General features: G+C 47.4%; 1 protein-coding gene across 1 annotated transcript in view; it reads right to left on the reverse strand.

Moving 5' to 3' along the window:
- Positions 1 to 12,906, reverse strand: part of LOC109893973 (estrogen-related receptor gamma-like) — a 138,569-nt gene that overhangs the window by 105,317 nt on the left and 20,346 nt on the right. Inside the window, exon 2 of the mRNA XM_031828080.1 lies at positions 3,096 to 3,227. Within this exon, the coding sequence (XP_031683940.1) occupies positions 3,096 to 3,226 (131 nt within the window). The 5' untranslated portion in view covers position 3,227. The remainder of the gene's footprint in view (positions 1 to 3,095; positions 3,228 to 12,906) is intronic.

A 12,906-nucleotide genomic window follows, 5' to 3' on the forward strand; every position in this document is an offset into this window, starting at 1 on the left:
ACCTCTATCCCCTCTCTCTACCTCTATCCCCCTCTCTCTACCTCTATCCCCCTCTCTCTACCTCTCTCTACCTCTATCTCTCTCTACCTCTATCCCCCTCTCTCTACCTGTATCCCCCTCTCTCTACCTCTATCCCTGCCGCTCTACCTCTATCCCCCTCGCTCTACATCTATCCCCCTCTCTCTACCTCTATCCCCCTCTCTCTACCTCTATCCCCCTCTCTCTACCTCTATCCCCCTCTCTCTACCTCTATCCCCCTCTCTCTACCTCTATCTCTCTCTACCTCTATCCCCCTCTCTCTACCTCTATCCCCCTCTCTCTACCTCTATCCCCCTCTCTCTACCTCTACCCCCCTCTCTCTACCTCTATCCCCCTCTCTCTATCCCCCCCTCTCTACCTCTATGCCCCTCTCTCTACCTCTATCCCCCTCTCTCTATCCCCCCCTCTCTACCTCTAAGCCCCTCTCTCTACCTCTATCCCCCTCTCTCTATCCCCCCTCTCTACCTCTATCCCCCTTCTCTCTCTCTATCCCCCTCTCTCTACCTCTATCCCCCCATCTCTACCTCTATCCCCCTCTCTCTACCTCTATCCCCCTCTCTCTACCTCTATCCCCCTCTCTCTACCTCCATCCCCCTCTATCCCCCTCTCTCTCTCTATCCCCCTCTCGCCAACTCTACCCCCTTCACTCTCTCTATCCCCCTCTCTCTACATCTACCCCCTTCACTCTCTCTATCCCCCTCTCTCTACATCTACCCCCTTCTCTCTCTCTATCCCCTCTCTCTACCTCCTCTTGTCTATCTGTTTCTCTTCTGTATCAGTCTCTGCTCCACCTCTCCATACAAACTCCATATCCATTTTTCATTGTACCTCTTTCTACTTTCTTTCTCCTCTTTTGTCACTGTTTTACACACACTATTTCTCTATCGTGACTTCTCTCCTTCTTTCTCAGTCTCCCTCTCTCTTTCTCCATGGTCACTAACATGTTCATTGAAGCAGTCAGACACAGCAGCAAAGGAAACAGACCCAAACAGTAACCCTAACCACATTATAAACACAACCACAATCCAACCATAACATAATCGCAAACACAATTCAACACATTTTAAATACACCCACTGCCAATTATTAAACACTAAAACTAACTCCAAATTACAAAGTATACCATCACTGCTGAAACAGCACAGAGACGCTTTTAATGAACCTTCAGACGTAAGCCAAACCAAAGCATTTAAAAACATCACAACGGTGAACAAGCAACAAACATGTTTTCAGATGCTCACTGCCACCAGGGAAACAAAACAACACAATAACAAAGCAACCACGTGTAATACCCTTGTTAAAACCAAGTATAGAGTTTATTTGTTATAATGAATTGGTATTAGATTTAAAAGGTGATTGAATGCTGTCGTTAATGCATTTCTTCTGAAGGAATCTTCCTTTAAAGAACAAGTGAAATAGGTTGATTTACTTTTAGGTTTTGACCAATAAGGTGGCTTGTTAAGCTGAGGCCAATGGGAGAGTTGACCTGGTTAACAGGAAGCCTGGGAAAGAGACGTTGAAGAAAGAGGGAGAGACGTTGAAGAAAGAGGGAGAGACGTTGAAGAAAGAGGGAGAGACGTTGAAGAAAGAGGGAGAGACGTTGAAGAAAGAGGGAGAGAAGTTGAAGAAAGAGGGAGAGACGTTGAAGAAAGAGGGAGAGAAAAAGAAAGAAAAACTATAAAAGAAGACGATAAAAGTTCAACAAAACCCATATCTACCGAGTTTTGAAGGGAAATATTGATTTTATTTTATTAATGAGTTATTATTATTTCATTAAGAAAAACTTATTAGAGATTGAAGCTACCGTTTCATTGTGGAGGTATTTGACAGCCTCGAGGTTAGCCTAGCGTCGTGCGAGAACTGGAGAGAATTACTTGTGGAAGATTAACGAGTTCATGTTACCATGGGATATGTGTTGCTGCTAAGGCGTACTGTCTGCACTGATAGCTGTGCATCTTGTGAGGACACCTGCACGGAACTGCTATACTTCACTGAGGAAATATATAGGAGTAGTGAGTAACCACAACGGTGGGGTGCTTTGGGACTTTATGTGTATCGCCATTTTTGGGGCGGAGCTCCAACGCGCGCCAACGGATTTAACCAAGCTTGCAATTCATTTGGACATGGGTTGTGAAAAATCACTGGGGTTTATTATTTATTTATTTTGATGTGGTACATTGAAAATGTGATAATATACATCTTGAACCTTATGTCTGTTGCGTTGGTCATTTACTGTTTCAGTTTCATTTAATGCATGGGAAAGCATATCCTTATACAATAACAACAATCTATAATCATTCTATCTGAAATGAATCCCCTAGTTTGTCATCATCCTAGCGAGTTTATAATAGGGATTCTTATTGGAGATGTGCTTCTCAACTAATATCCCATGCTGTTCAGATATTCTAAGTAAGGTAATATCATGAGAGTCACATTTGAGCCTGGTGAGAGGGTTACACATTAAACAGCAGCCAGCCCAGTAACCCTTGTACACAACAACTAGCTAGCTGCCCATTAAAGTGTCAACACAACTTAGTGTCAGCTGCTGTACTCCGACTAACCTCATCACAGACCTGGGGATCATTCAGGTGGGGGAAATGTACTGAACATTATAAAAACATTCTACAACATTCTGTTCCCTTCTGAACGCAGCCCAGACCCTTTATCACTGTAATCTAAACCTTCAGAAGGATTATAGTAGTAGTGGGAGCTGTACAGTGGCACACTGGATGAATGGTAAATTATGGAGGAGACAAAGACACACACACACACACACACACACACTAACAAAAACAACACATTTTATCCTCACACACTAAGACATTGAGACATGGAAAAGACAACAGTACTTTGAATTGGCTTTTGATGTAGTGTGTGTCTGTGCTTTTGTGTGTGTGCTTTTGTGTGTGTGTGTGTGTGTGTGTGTGTGTGTGTGTGTGTGTGTGTGTGTGTGTGTGTGTGTGTGTGTGTGTGTGTGTGTGTGTGTGTGTGTGTGTGTGTGTGTGTGTGTGTGTGTGTGTGTGTGTGTGTGTGTGTGTGAGCATTTCCTCTCTTACCTTGGGTTATAAAGTGCATGTGTGTCACGCATGTGAGAGGCGTCGAGGTCGTAAGTCTGGTGCATTCTCCACGCGCTGCCACATTTGCCGTATTTATCTTCGCTATTAACCTGGGCCTTTGATAAGTTCATTCTACAACACAGAGAATCACAGGGAACAGGGGGTCAGATAGGAGCAGCAGTCTGGGGAGGAGAGCACAGAGACAGTAGGACTGACACCTCAAACAGACAGGGAACAGGGGGTCAGATAGGAGCAGCAGTCTGGGGAGGAGAGCACAGAGACAGTAGGACTGACACCTCAAACAGACAGGGAACAGGGGGTCAGATAGGAGCAGCAGTCTGGGGAGGAGAGCACAGAGACAGTAGGACTGACACCTCAAACAGACAGGGAACAGGGGGTCAGATAGGAGCAGCAGTCTGGGGAGGAGAGCACAGAGACAGTAGGACTGACACCTCAAACAGACAGGGAACAGGGGGTCAGATAGGAGCAGCAGTCTGGGGAGGAGAACACAGAGACAGTAGGACTGACACCTCAAACAGACAGGGAACAGGGGGTCAGATAGGAGCAGCAGTCTGGGGAGGAGAACACAGAGACAGTAGGACTGACACCTCAAACAGACAGGGAACAGGGGGTCAGATAGGAGCAGCAGTCTGGGGAGGAGAACACAGAGACAGTAGGACTGACACCTCAAACAGACAGGGAACAGGGGGTCAGATAGGAGCAGCAGTCTGGGGAGGAGAACACAGAGACAGTAGGACTGACACCTCAAACAGACAGGGAACAGGGGGTCAGATAGGAGCAGCAGTCTGGGGAGGAGAACACAGAGACAGTAGGACTGACACCTCAAACAGACAGGGAACAGGGGGTCAGATAGGAGCAGCAGTCTGGGGAGGAGAACACAGAGACAGTAGGACTGACACCTCAAACAGACAGGGAACAGGGGGTCAGATAGGAGCAGCAGTCTGGGGAGGAGAACACAGAGACAGTAGGACTGACACCTCAAACAGACAGGGAACAGGGGGTCAGATAGGAGCAGCAGTCTGGGGAGGAGAGCACAGAGACAGTAGGACTGACACCTCAAACAGACAGGGAACAGGGGGTCAGATAGGAGCAGCAGTCTGGGGAGGAGAGCACAGAGACAGTAGGACTGACACCTCAAACAGACAGGGAACAGGGGGTCAGATAGGAGCAGCAGTCTGGGGAGGAGAGCACAGAGACAGTAGGACTGACACCTCAAACAGACAGGGAACAGGGGGTCAGATAGGAGCAGTTAACCTGTACCACAGCACATGTAAAAACACTTGCTTCAAAGTGGATGTAAGTTCAGCATGAGGGGCATATTTCAGCAATGTATTTCACTAAATGAGTTATTGATAGATGATTGCTACTTTTCAACATTAATGATATACGGTGGATGTAGCACAGCCATTTAGGAAATTATATTTTGAATGCCCCCAACTGTACATACTACACGGTGGACAGACAGGACACCTGAGTACAATGGAACAGGTTTACTGATGCTACCTTAGACAGACTAGAGACTCAGAATATTACAGACAGACAGACAGAGAGAGGCAGAGAGACAGACAGACAGACAGACAGAGAGAGCTAGAGAGAGAGAGAGAGAGAGAGAGAGAGAGAGAGAGAGAGAGAGAGAGAGAGAGAGACAGACAGACAGACAGACAGACAGACAGACAGACAGACAGACAGACAGACAGACAGACAGACAGACAGACAGACAGACAGACAGACAGACAGACAGACAGACAGACAGAAAGAGACAGAGACAGACAGACAGACAGACAGACAGACAGAAAGAGACAGAGACAGACAGACAGACAGACAGACAGACAGACAGACAGACAGACAGACAGACAGACAGACAGACAGACAGACAGACAGACAGACAGACAGACAGACAGACAGAGGGAGAGAGACAGACAGACAGACAGACAGACAGACAGACAGACAGACAGACAGACAGACAGACAGACAGACAGACAGACAGACAGACAGACAGACAGACAGACAGACAGACAGACAGACAGAGAGAGGGAGAGAGACAGATAGACAGACAGACAGACAGAGAGCGGGAGAGAGACAGACAGACAGGACTTGTATATACAGTATGCACATCATGGGGCCTATACAGTATAAGATGACAACAGATGCTGCTTACGAACACTTTTTATGGCCTATGGTAATGTTTACCGACATCTGTGACAGGCCGCATGCACAGCAGAGGTCGTTCATGGTAAATGTTTAACGGCTGTATTTACCGGACAGTGTTACTTAGGAAAGGGGTGTGTGTGTGACATGAATAGAAGCCTTCCTGGACAGTTATAATATGCAACGGGTATTATTGGTCTTGGGATAAAAAGCAAGGAAAGGGGATGGACTGTTAGCTGTCAATCAAGTCCAACCTCTGCATCAGGGGAGGAGCTGTCTACAGGGTGATAAGGTAACCCCCGGCAATGGAGTCAGAATCATCGTCTGAAAATGTTTTTGTTAAACGTTTTTTAAAAGTGCAGAAAAGTACGGACAGTCCAGACAGTTTGACATCACTGAGAGGAAACTGTGTGTGTGTGTGTGTATGTGTGTGTGTGTAATGAAATTGCCAGGTGCCCTACATTAAAAGAGAAAACCAGGGAAAGACCCCTAGACTAATAATACATTTTAAAAATCAGAACGTGAAAAAATAGAGGGTCAAATTTAGACATTCCACTACAAAGGAAATGTCTTAAAACTCACTCTTAAAATAGATAGAGCTAAAATCACTGTAATTGAAAATCAAAAACACTCATCTAAATGTGGGCAGCAAATCTGTGAAAACACTATCTAAATGTGGGCAGCAAATCTGTGAAAACACTGTCTAAATGTGGGTAGCAAATCTGTGAAAACACTATCTAAATGTGGGTAGCAAATCTGTGAAAACACTATCTAAATGTGGGCAGCAAATCTGTGAAAACACTATCTAAATGTGGGCAGCAAATCTGTGAAAACACTATCTAAATGTGGGTAGCAAATCTGTGAAAACACTATCTAAATGTGGGCAGCAAAATCTGTGAAAACACTATCTAAATGTGGGTAGCAAATCTGTGAAAACACTATCTAAATGTGGGCAGCAAATCTGTGAAAGTGTATAAAAGGCTAATGGTAATACCTTCACTTCTCTCCAGATTCATCTCTTTCCTTTTTTCTTTCATTCTGTCTATTCAGCCTAATAAAATTATTTTATATATTATAATACACATTTATTATAATAATTGTTAATTTGGGTATTGAGACAAAATCATTTTAGAGAAAGAATGTGATAATCTGGTAGTCCTTTCATTTTGTGTAATACGTTGTGTCTGTTGTTATCTCCATGTGTGTATCAGTAAATACGTCAGAACATGGACCTCACATACTGATAAAGACATGTTTACCACACAAACACAGACACACTGGAACACTGTGTGTGTGTGTGTGTGTATGTGTGTGTGTGTGTGTATGTGTGTGTGTAAATCCATGCCTGCATGCATATATGTACGCCTGTGTCCATGTGTACAAGCCTATACGTGTGTGCATCCTGATGGTTGTGTGTGTGTGTGTGTGTGTGTGTGTGTGTGTGTGTGTGTGTGTGTGTGTGTGTGTGTGTGTGTGTGTGTGTGTGTGTGCGTGCGTGCGTGTGTGCATGTGTGCGTGCGTGTGTGTGCGTGTGTGTGTGTGGCTGGCCAGGCCGGCAGGCTATGGCAAAGTAGTGTGTAATGTGTTGGCTTTAGTTCCAGTTGAGTGAACAGGATGAATGGATACGGTTCTGCAGACAGGGCCGGCTCCAACACACAGCCATGGACAAGCCCCGGCTCAGCCCAGCTCAGCGTTCTATCTACTGTAGGGGCTCAACTCAATACAGCGCCTGCCGCACGCTACGTATTCACTTACATTAGCAAAAATGCTAAAATACCAACGTCGAGCAGCGGGATTAGCACACCATTGCTTTATTACATTACGCTTGTGGTGTGATAATCGGATTGAGTTTTAAACCTTACCTTCATAAAATATAAAAGGTTATTTGGGGAGAAAGACCATTACTTTGGAGAGGGTTTAGTCTACAATATATACAGCACAGCAGCAGTGTTAGGAGACACTGTACTTTTAGGAGGAGAATTAGGAGAATTGTAGGAGGACATTTTAGGAATTTAGGAGTCTTGCCTAGTTAAACTTTTTTTTTAAATCACAAAATAAACGCTGCATTATTTTATACTAAATATATTTTTATTTCAAGAAAAAATTTACATAAACAAAATATATATTAATAATAAATGTTACTGAAAACAAATGAACTTAAATACTTATGGTCTCAAATCAAAGCCTAAAAATCAAATATTATTTTCAGTTAGCAGCAGGCAAAGCCAAATACAGACTAAGTCAATTCAAAAAATTCACACATTCACACGTCACGATGTGCACAAGTTAACATTAAACTACTAATTAGTACAAATATCTTTCCCACGTAACAACAACTTAATACACGACCACTACCATACCACCAGAGAGACAGACACACCTGACCCCTATACATACATCACTACCATACCACCAGAGAGACAGACACACCTGACCCCTATACATACATCACTACCATACCACCAGAGAGACAGACACACCTGACCCCAATACATACATCACTACCATACCGCCAGAGAGACAGACACACCTGACCCCTATACATACAACACTACCATACCACCAGAGAGACAGACACACCTGACCCCAATACATACATCACTACCATACCACCAGAGAGACAGACACACCTGACCCCTATACATACAACACTACCATACCACCAGAGAGACAGACACACCTGACCCCAATACATACATCACTACCATACCACCAGAGAGACAGACACACCTGACCCCTATACATACATCACTACCATACCACCAGAGAGACAGACACACCTGACCCCAATACATACATCACTACCATACCGCCAGAGAGACAGACACACCTGACCCCTATACATACAACACTACCATACCACCAGAGAGACAGACACACCTGACCCCTATACACACAACACTACCATAACACCAGAGAGACAGACACACCTGACCCCTATACATACATCACTACCATACCACCAGAGAGACAGACACACCTGACCCCTATACATACATCACTACCATACCACCAGAGAGACAGACAGAGCAAGAGATAGACTGAAAGAGAGAGAGAGAGAGAGAGAGAGAGAGAGAGAGAGAGAGAGAGAGAGGGAGAGAGAGGGAGGGAGAAAACGCGACTGCCATCTCAGTACTCTCAGAGTCCAGAGAGAGGAGGAGCGGAAGACAACAACGGTATGTGATAAAATGGAGGTCTGGAAGAAGGGGAGGTGTGGACCCTCAGGAGGAGTATGTCAGGGACTAATCAAGTCTAGACCCAGGCTGCATAAACCAACATTAACAAGATATGTCGGCTTACAGTGATACAGAACAAGCATCATGCAGTACTTGGAGAATTGGAGTCAGAATTTTTATACATTAACGTATAATGTATTGTAATATTTCCTACTTTTAAAAATAAAACCCAAACTTGTCAGAATAAATCTCTGCTTCAAAACTATAATTTCACAATGAGAAATAATGGACTGATGTTGTATATAAAGGAATGTACAGTATTTAAAAGGAAAAGGGATTGGATAGGAGAAGAGGAGAGTATGATAGAACAGTAGCGAAGGAGAGAAAGGAACTGATGGGGACAGAGAGAAGAGAAGAGAGAGGAACTGAGAGGGGAACTGAGAGAGGAACTGAGAGGGGAACTGAGAGAGGAACTGAGAGAGGAACTGAGGGGGACAGAGAGAAGAGAAGAGAGAGAGGAACTGAGAGGGGAACTGAGAGAGGAACTGAGAGGGGAACTGAGAGAGGAACTGAGAGAGGAACTGAGGGGGACAGAGAGAAGAGAAGAGAGAGAGGAACTGAGAGGGGAACTGAGAGAGGAACTGAGGGGGACAGAGAGAAGAGAAGAGAGAGAGGAACTGAGAGTGGAACTGAGAGAGGAACTGAGGGGGACAGAGAGAAGAGAAGAGAGAGAGGAACTGAGAGGGGAACTGAGAGAGGAACTGAGAGAGGAACTGAGGGGGACAGAGAGAAGAGAAGAGAGAGAGGAACTGAGAGGGGAACTGAGAGAGGAACTGAGAGAGGAACTGAGGGGGACAGAGAGAAGAGAAGAGAGAGAGGAACTGAGAGAGGAACTGAGGGGGACAGAGAGAAGAGAAGAGAGAGAGGAACTGAGAGAGGAACTGAGGGGGACAGAGAGAAGAGAAGAGAGAGAGGAACTGAGAGGGGAACTGAGAGAGGAACTGAGAGGGGAACTGAGAGAGGAACTGAGAGAGGAACTGAGAGGGACAGAGAGAAGAGAAGAGAGAGAGGAACTGAGGGGGACAGAGAGAAGAGAAGAGAGAGAGGAACTGAGAGGGGAACTGAGAGAGGAACTGATGGGGACAGAGAGAAGAGAAGAGAGAGAAACTGAGAGGGGAACTGAGAGAGGAACTGAGAGGGGAACTGAGAGAGGAACTGAGAGAGGAACTGAGAGGGGAACTGAGAGAGGAACTGAGAGAGGAACTGAGAGAGGAACTGAGGGGGACAGAGAGAAGAGAAGAGAGAGAGGAACTGAGAGGGGAACTGAGAGAGGAACTGAGGGGGACAGAGAGAAGAGAAGAGAGAGAGGAACTGAGAGGGGAACTGAGAGAGGAACTGAGAGAGGAACTGAGGGGGACAGAGAGAAGAGAAGAGAGAGAGGAACTGAGAGGGGAACTGAGAGAGGAACTGAGAGAGGAACTGAGGGGGACAGAGAGAAGAGAAGAGAGAGAGGAACTGAGAGGGGAACTGAGAGAGGAACTGAGAGAGGAACTGAGGGGGACAGAGAGAAGAGAAGAGAGAGAGGAACTGAGAGGGGAACTGAGAGAGGAACTGAGGGGGACAGAGAGAAGAGAAGAGAGAGAGGAACTGAGAGGGGAACTGAGAGAGGGACTGAGGGGGACAGAGAGAGGAACTGAGGGGGACAGAGAGAAGAGAAGAGAGAGAGGAACTGAGAGGGGAACTGAGAGAGGAACTGAGGGGACAGAGAGAAGAGAAGAGAGAGAGGAACTGAGAGGGGAACTGAGAGAGGAACTGAGGGGGACAGAGAGAAGAGAAGAGAGAGGAACTGAGAGGGGAACTGAGAGAGGACCTGAGGGGGACAGAGAGAAGAGAAGAGAGAGAGGAACTGAGAGGGGAACTGAGAGAGGAACTGAGGGGGACAGAGAAGAGGAGAGAGAAAGGAACTGAGGGGGACAGAGAGAAGAGAAGAGAGAGAGGAACTGAGAGGGGAACTGAGAGAGGAACTGAGGGGGACAGAGAAGAGGAGAGAGAAAGGAACTGAGGGGGACAGAGAGAAGAGAAGAGAGAGAGGAACTGAGAGAGGAACTGAGAGAGGAACTGAGGGGGACAGAGAAGAGGAGAGAGAAAGGAACTGATGGGGACAGAGAGAAGAGAAGAGAGAGAGGAACTGAGAGAGGAACTGAGGGGGACAGAGAGAAGAGACAAAGGAACTGAGGGGGACAGAGAGAAGAGAAGAGAGAGAGGAACTGAGAGAAGATAAGAGAGAAGAACTGAGGGGGACAGAAAGAAGAGAAGAGAGAGAGGAACTGAGAGAGGAACTGAGGGGGACAGAGAGAAGAGAAGAGACAAAGAAACTGAGGGGGACAGAGAGAAGAGAAGAGAGAGTGGAACTGAGAGGGGAACTGAGAGAGGAAGTGAGAGAAGAGAAGAGAAGAACTGAGGGGGACAGAAAGAAGAGAAGAGAGAGTGGAACTGAGGGGGACAGAGAGAAGAGAAGAGAGAGAGGAACTGAGAGGGGAACTGAGAGAGGAAGTGAGAGAAGAGAAGAGAGAGGGGAACTGAGGGGGACAGAGAGAATAGAAGAGAGAGGGGAACTGAGGGGGACAGAGAGAAGAGAAGAGAGAGAGGAACTGAGAGGGGAACTGAGGGGGCATCTGTGAAAGAACATTAACCTATAGGGTTCTACATAAACCTATTTCACACTCGTCAGAAGCTGTAAGAATTTGATTTGTAAGGAGCACGCGCACACACACACACACACACACACGGATTAGCACACAGGACATTGAGCAAAATTACGCCAAGTACCTGTGTGTGTGTCCATGCCTTGCTGATGCTTAGTTACTCACTCAAGTGTTGCTGGTCCATCTGTGAATGGAAGGCCCGTGACTGTGCGTGTGTGAGGGTATGTGTGTGTGTGATGGTGAAGCTGTGATTGATGAGACAGGTGCCATTCTTCCTAATGCAGAAGCAGGAGCCCTGAGGAGCACAAATGCCACCACTGGCCTCCTTCCTCCCCTCTGCCCTGAAACACCCAGAGGAGAGTAGTGACTCACCCAGGGGAGAGTAGTGACTCACCCAGGGGAGAGTAGTGACTCACCCAGATGAAAGTAGTGACTCACCCAAGGAAGAGTAGTGACTCACCCAAGGAAGAGTAGTGACTCACCCAGAGGAGAGTAGTGACTCACCCAGGGGAGAGTAGTGACTCACCCAGAGGAGAGTAGTGACTCACCCAGAGGAAAGTAGTGACTTACCCAGGGGAGAGTAGTGACTCACCCAAGGGAGAGTAGTGACTCACCCAGGGGAGAGTAATGACTCACCCAGAGGAGAGTAGTGACTCACCCAGGGGAGAGTAGTGACTCACCCAGAGGAGAGTAGTGACTCACCCAGGGGAGAGTAGTGACTCACCCAGAGGAAAGCAGTGACTCACCCAGGGGAGAGTAGTGACTCACCCAGAGGAAAGTAGTGACTCACCCAGGGGAGAGTAGTGACTCACCCAAGGAAGAGTAGTGACTCACCCAGAGGAGAGTAGTGACTCACCCAGAGGAAAGTAGTGACTCACCCAGGGGAGAGTAGTGACTCACCCAAGGGGAGAGTAGTGACTCACCCAGGGAGAGTAGTGACTCACCCAGAGGAGAGTAGTGACTCACCCAGGGGAGAGTAGTGACTCACCCAGAGGAGAGTAGTGACTCACTGCTGTGTCTGTTCTTTTCTGTGTTTTTACGGGTGTGTGATGGGTATAGTCAGGAGCAGGTGGGTAGTTCATAATGTCCGTGGGATGTTAGCATTAGTGTGTGTGTGTGTGTTGGGGGAAGGTGGGGTTCGATGTGTGTGTGTTAGCGTTAGCGACAGGAGCTGTTAGCGGGTTGAGTGGCAGATGGAAAGGCTTTAATACTGAACGTGTGGGTAGGTGACGGTACCGACTGCAGGAAGAAGAGAGGAGATGGGGGAGAGGAGGGGGTGAGGGGGAGATGGGGGAGAGGAGGGGGTGAGGGGGCGATGGGGGAGAGGAGGTAGAAAGGAGATGATGGAGGAGAGGAGGAGATGGGGGAGAGGAGGAGATGGGAGAGGAGGAGATGGGGGAGAGGAGGGGGAGAGGAGGAGATGGGCGAGAGGAGGAGATGGGGGAGAGGGGAGAGGAGGAGATGGGGTGAGGAGTAGGAGATGGGGGAGAGGAGGAGATGGGGGAGAGGAGGGGGAGATGAGGAGAGGAGGGGGTGAGGAGGAGATGGGGGAGAGGAGGAGATGGGGAGGGGGGGGGGAGGAGGAGACGGGGTACTGCAGGAGATGGGGAGAGGAAGGGGGAAAGGAGGAGACGGGGTAGTGGAGTAGATGGGGAGAGGAAGGGGAAAGGAGGAGACGGGGTAGTGGAGGAGATGGGGAGAGGGGAAAGGAGGAGACGGGGTAGTGGAGGAGATGGGGGAGAGGAAGAGATGGGAGAGGAA

The sequence above is a fragment of the Oncorhynchus kisutch genome, linkage group LG7 (genome assembly GCF_002021735.2).
Source record: "Oncorhynchus kisutch isolate 150728-3 linkage group LG7, Okis_V2, whole genome shotgun sequence".
Classification (NCBI taxonomy): domain Eukaryota; kingdom Metazoa; phylum Chordata; class Actinopteri; order Salmoniformes; family Salmonidae; genus Oncorhynchus; species Oncorhynchus kisutch.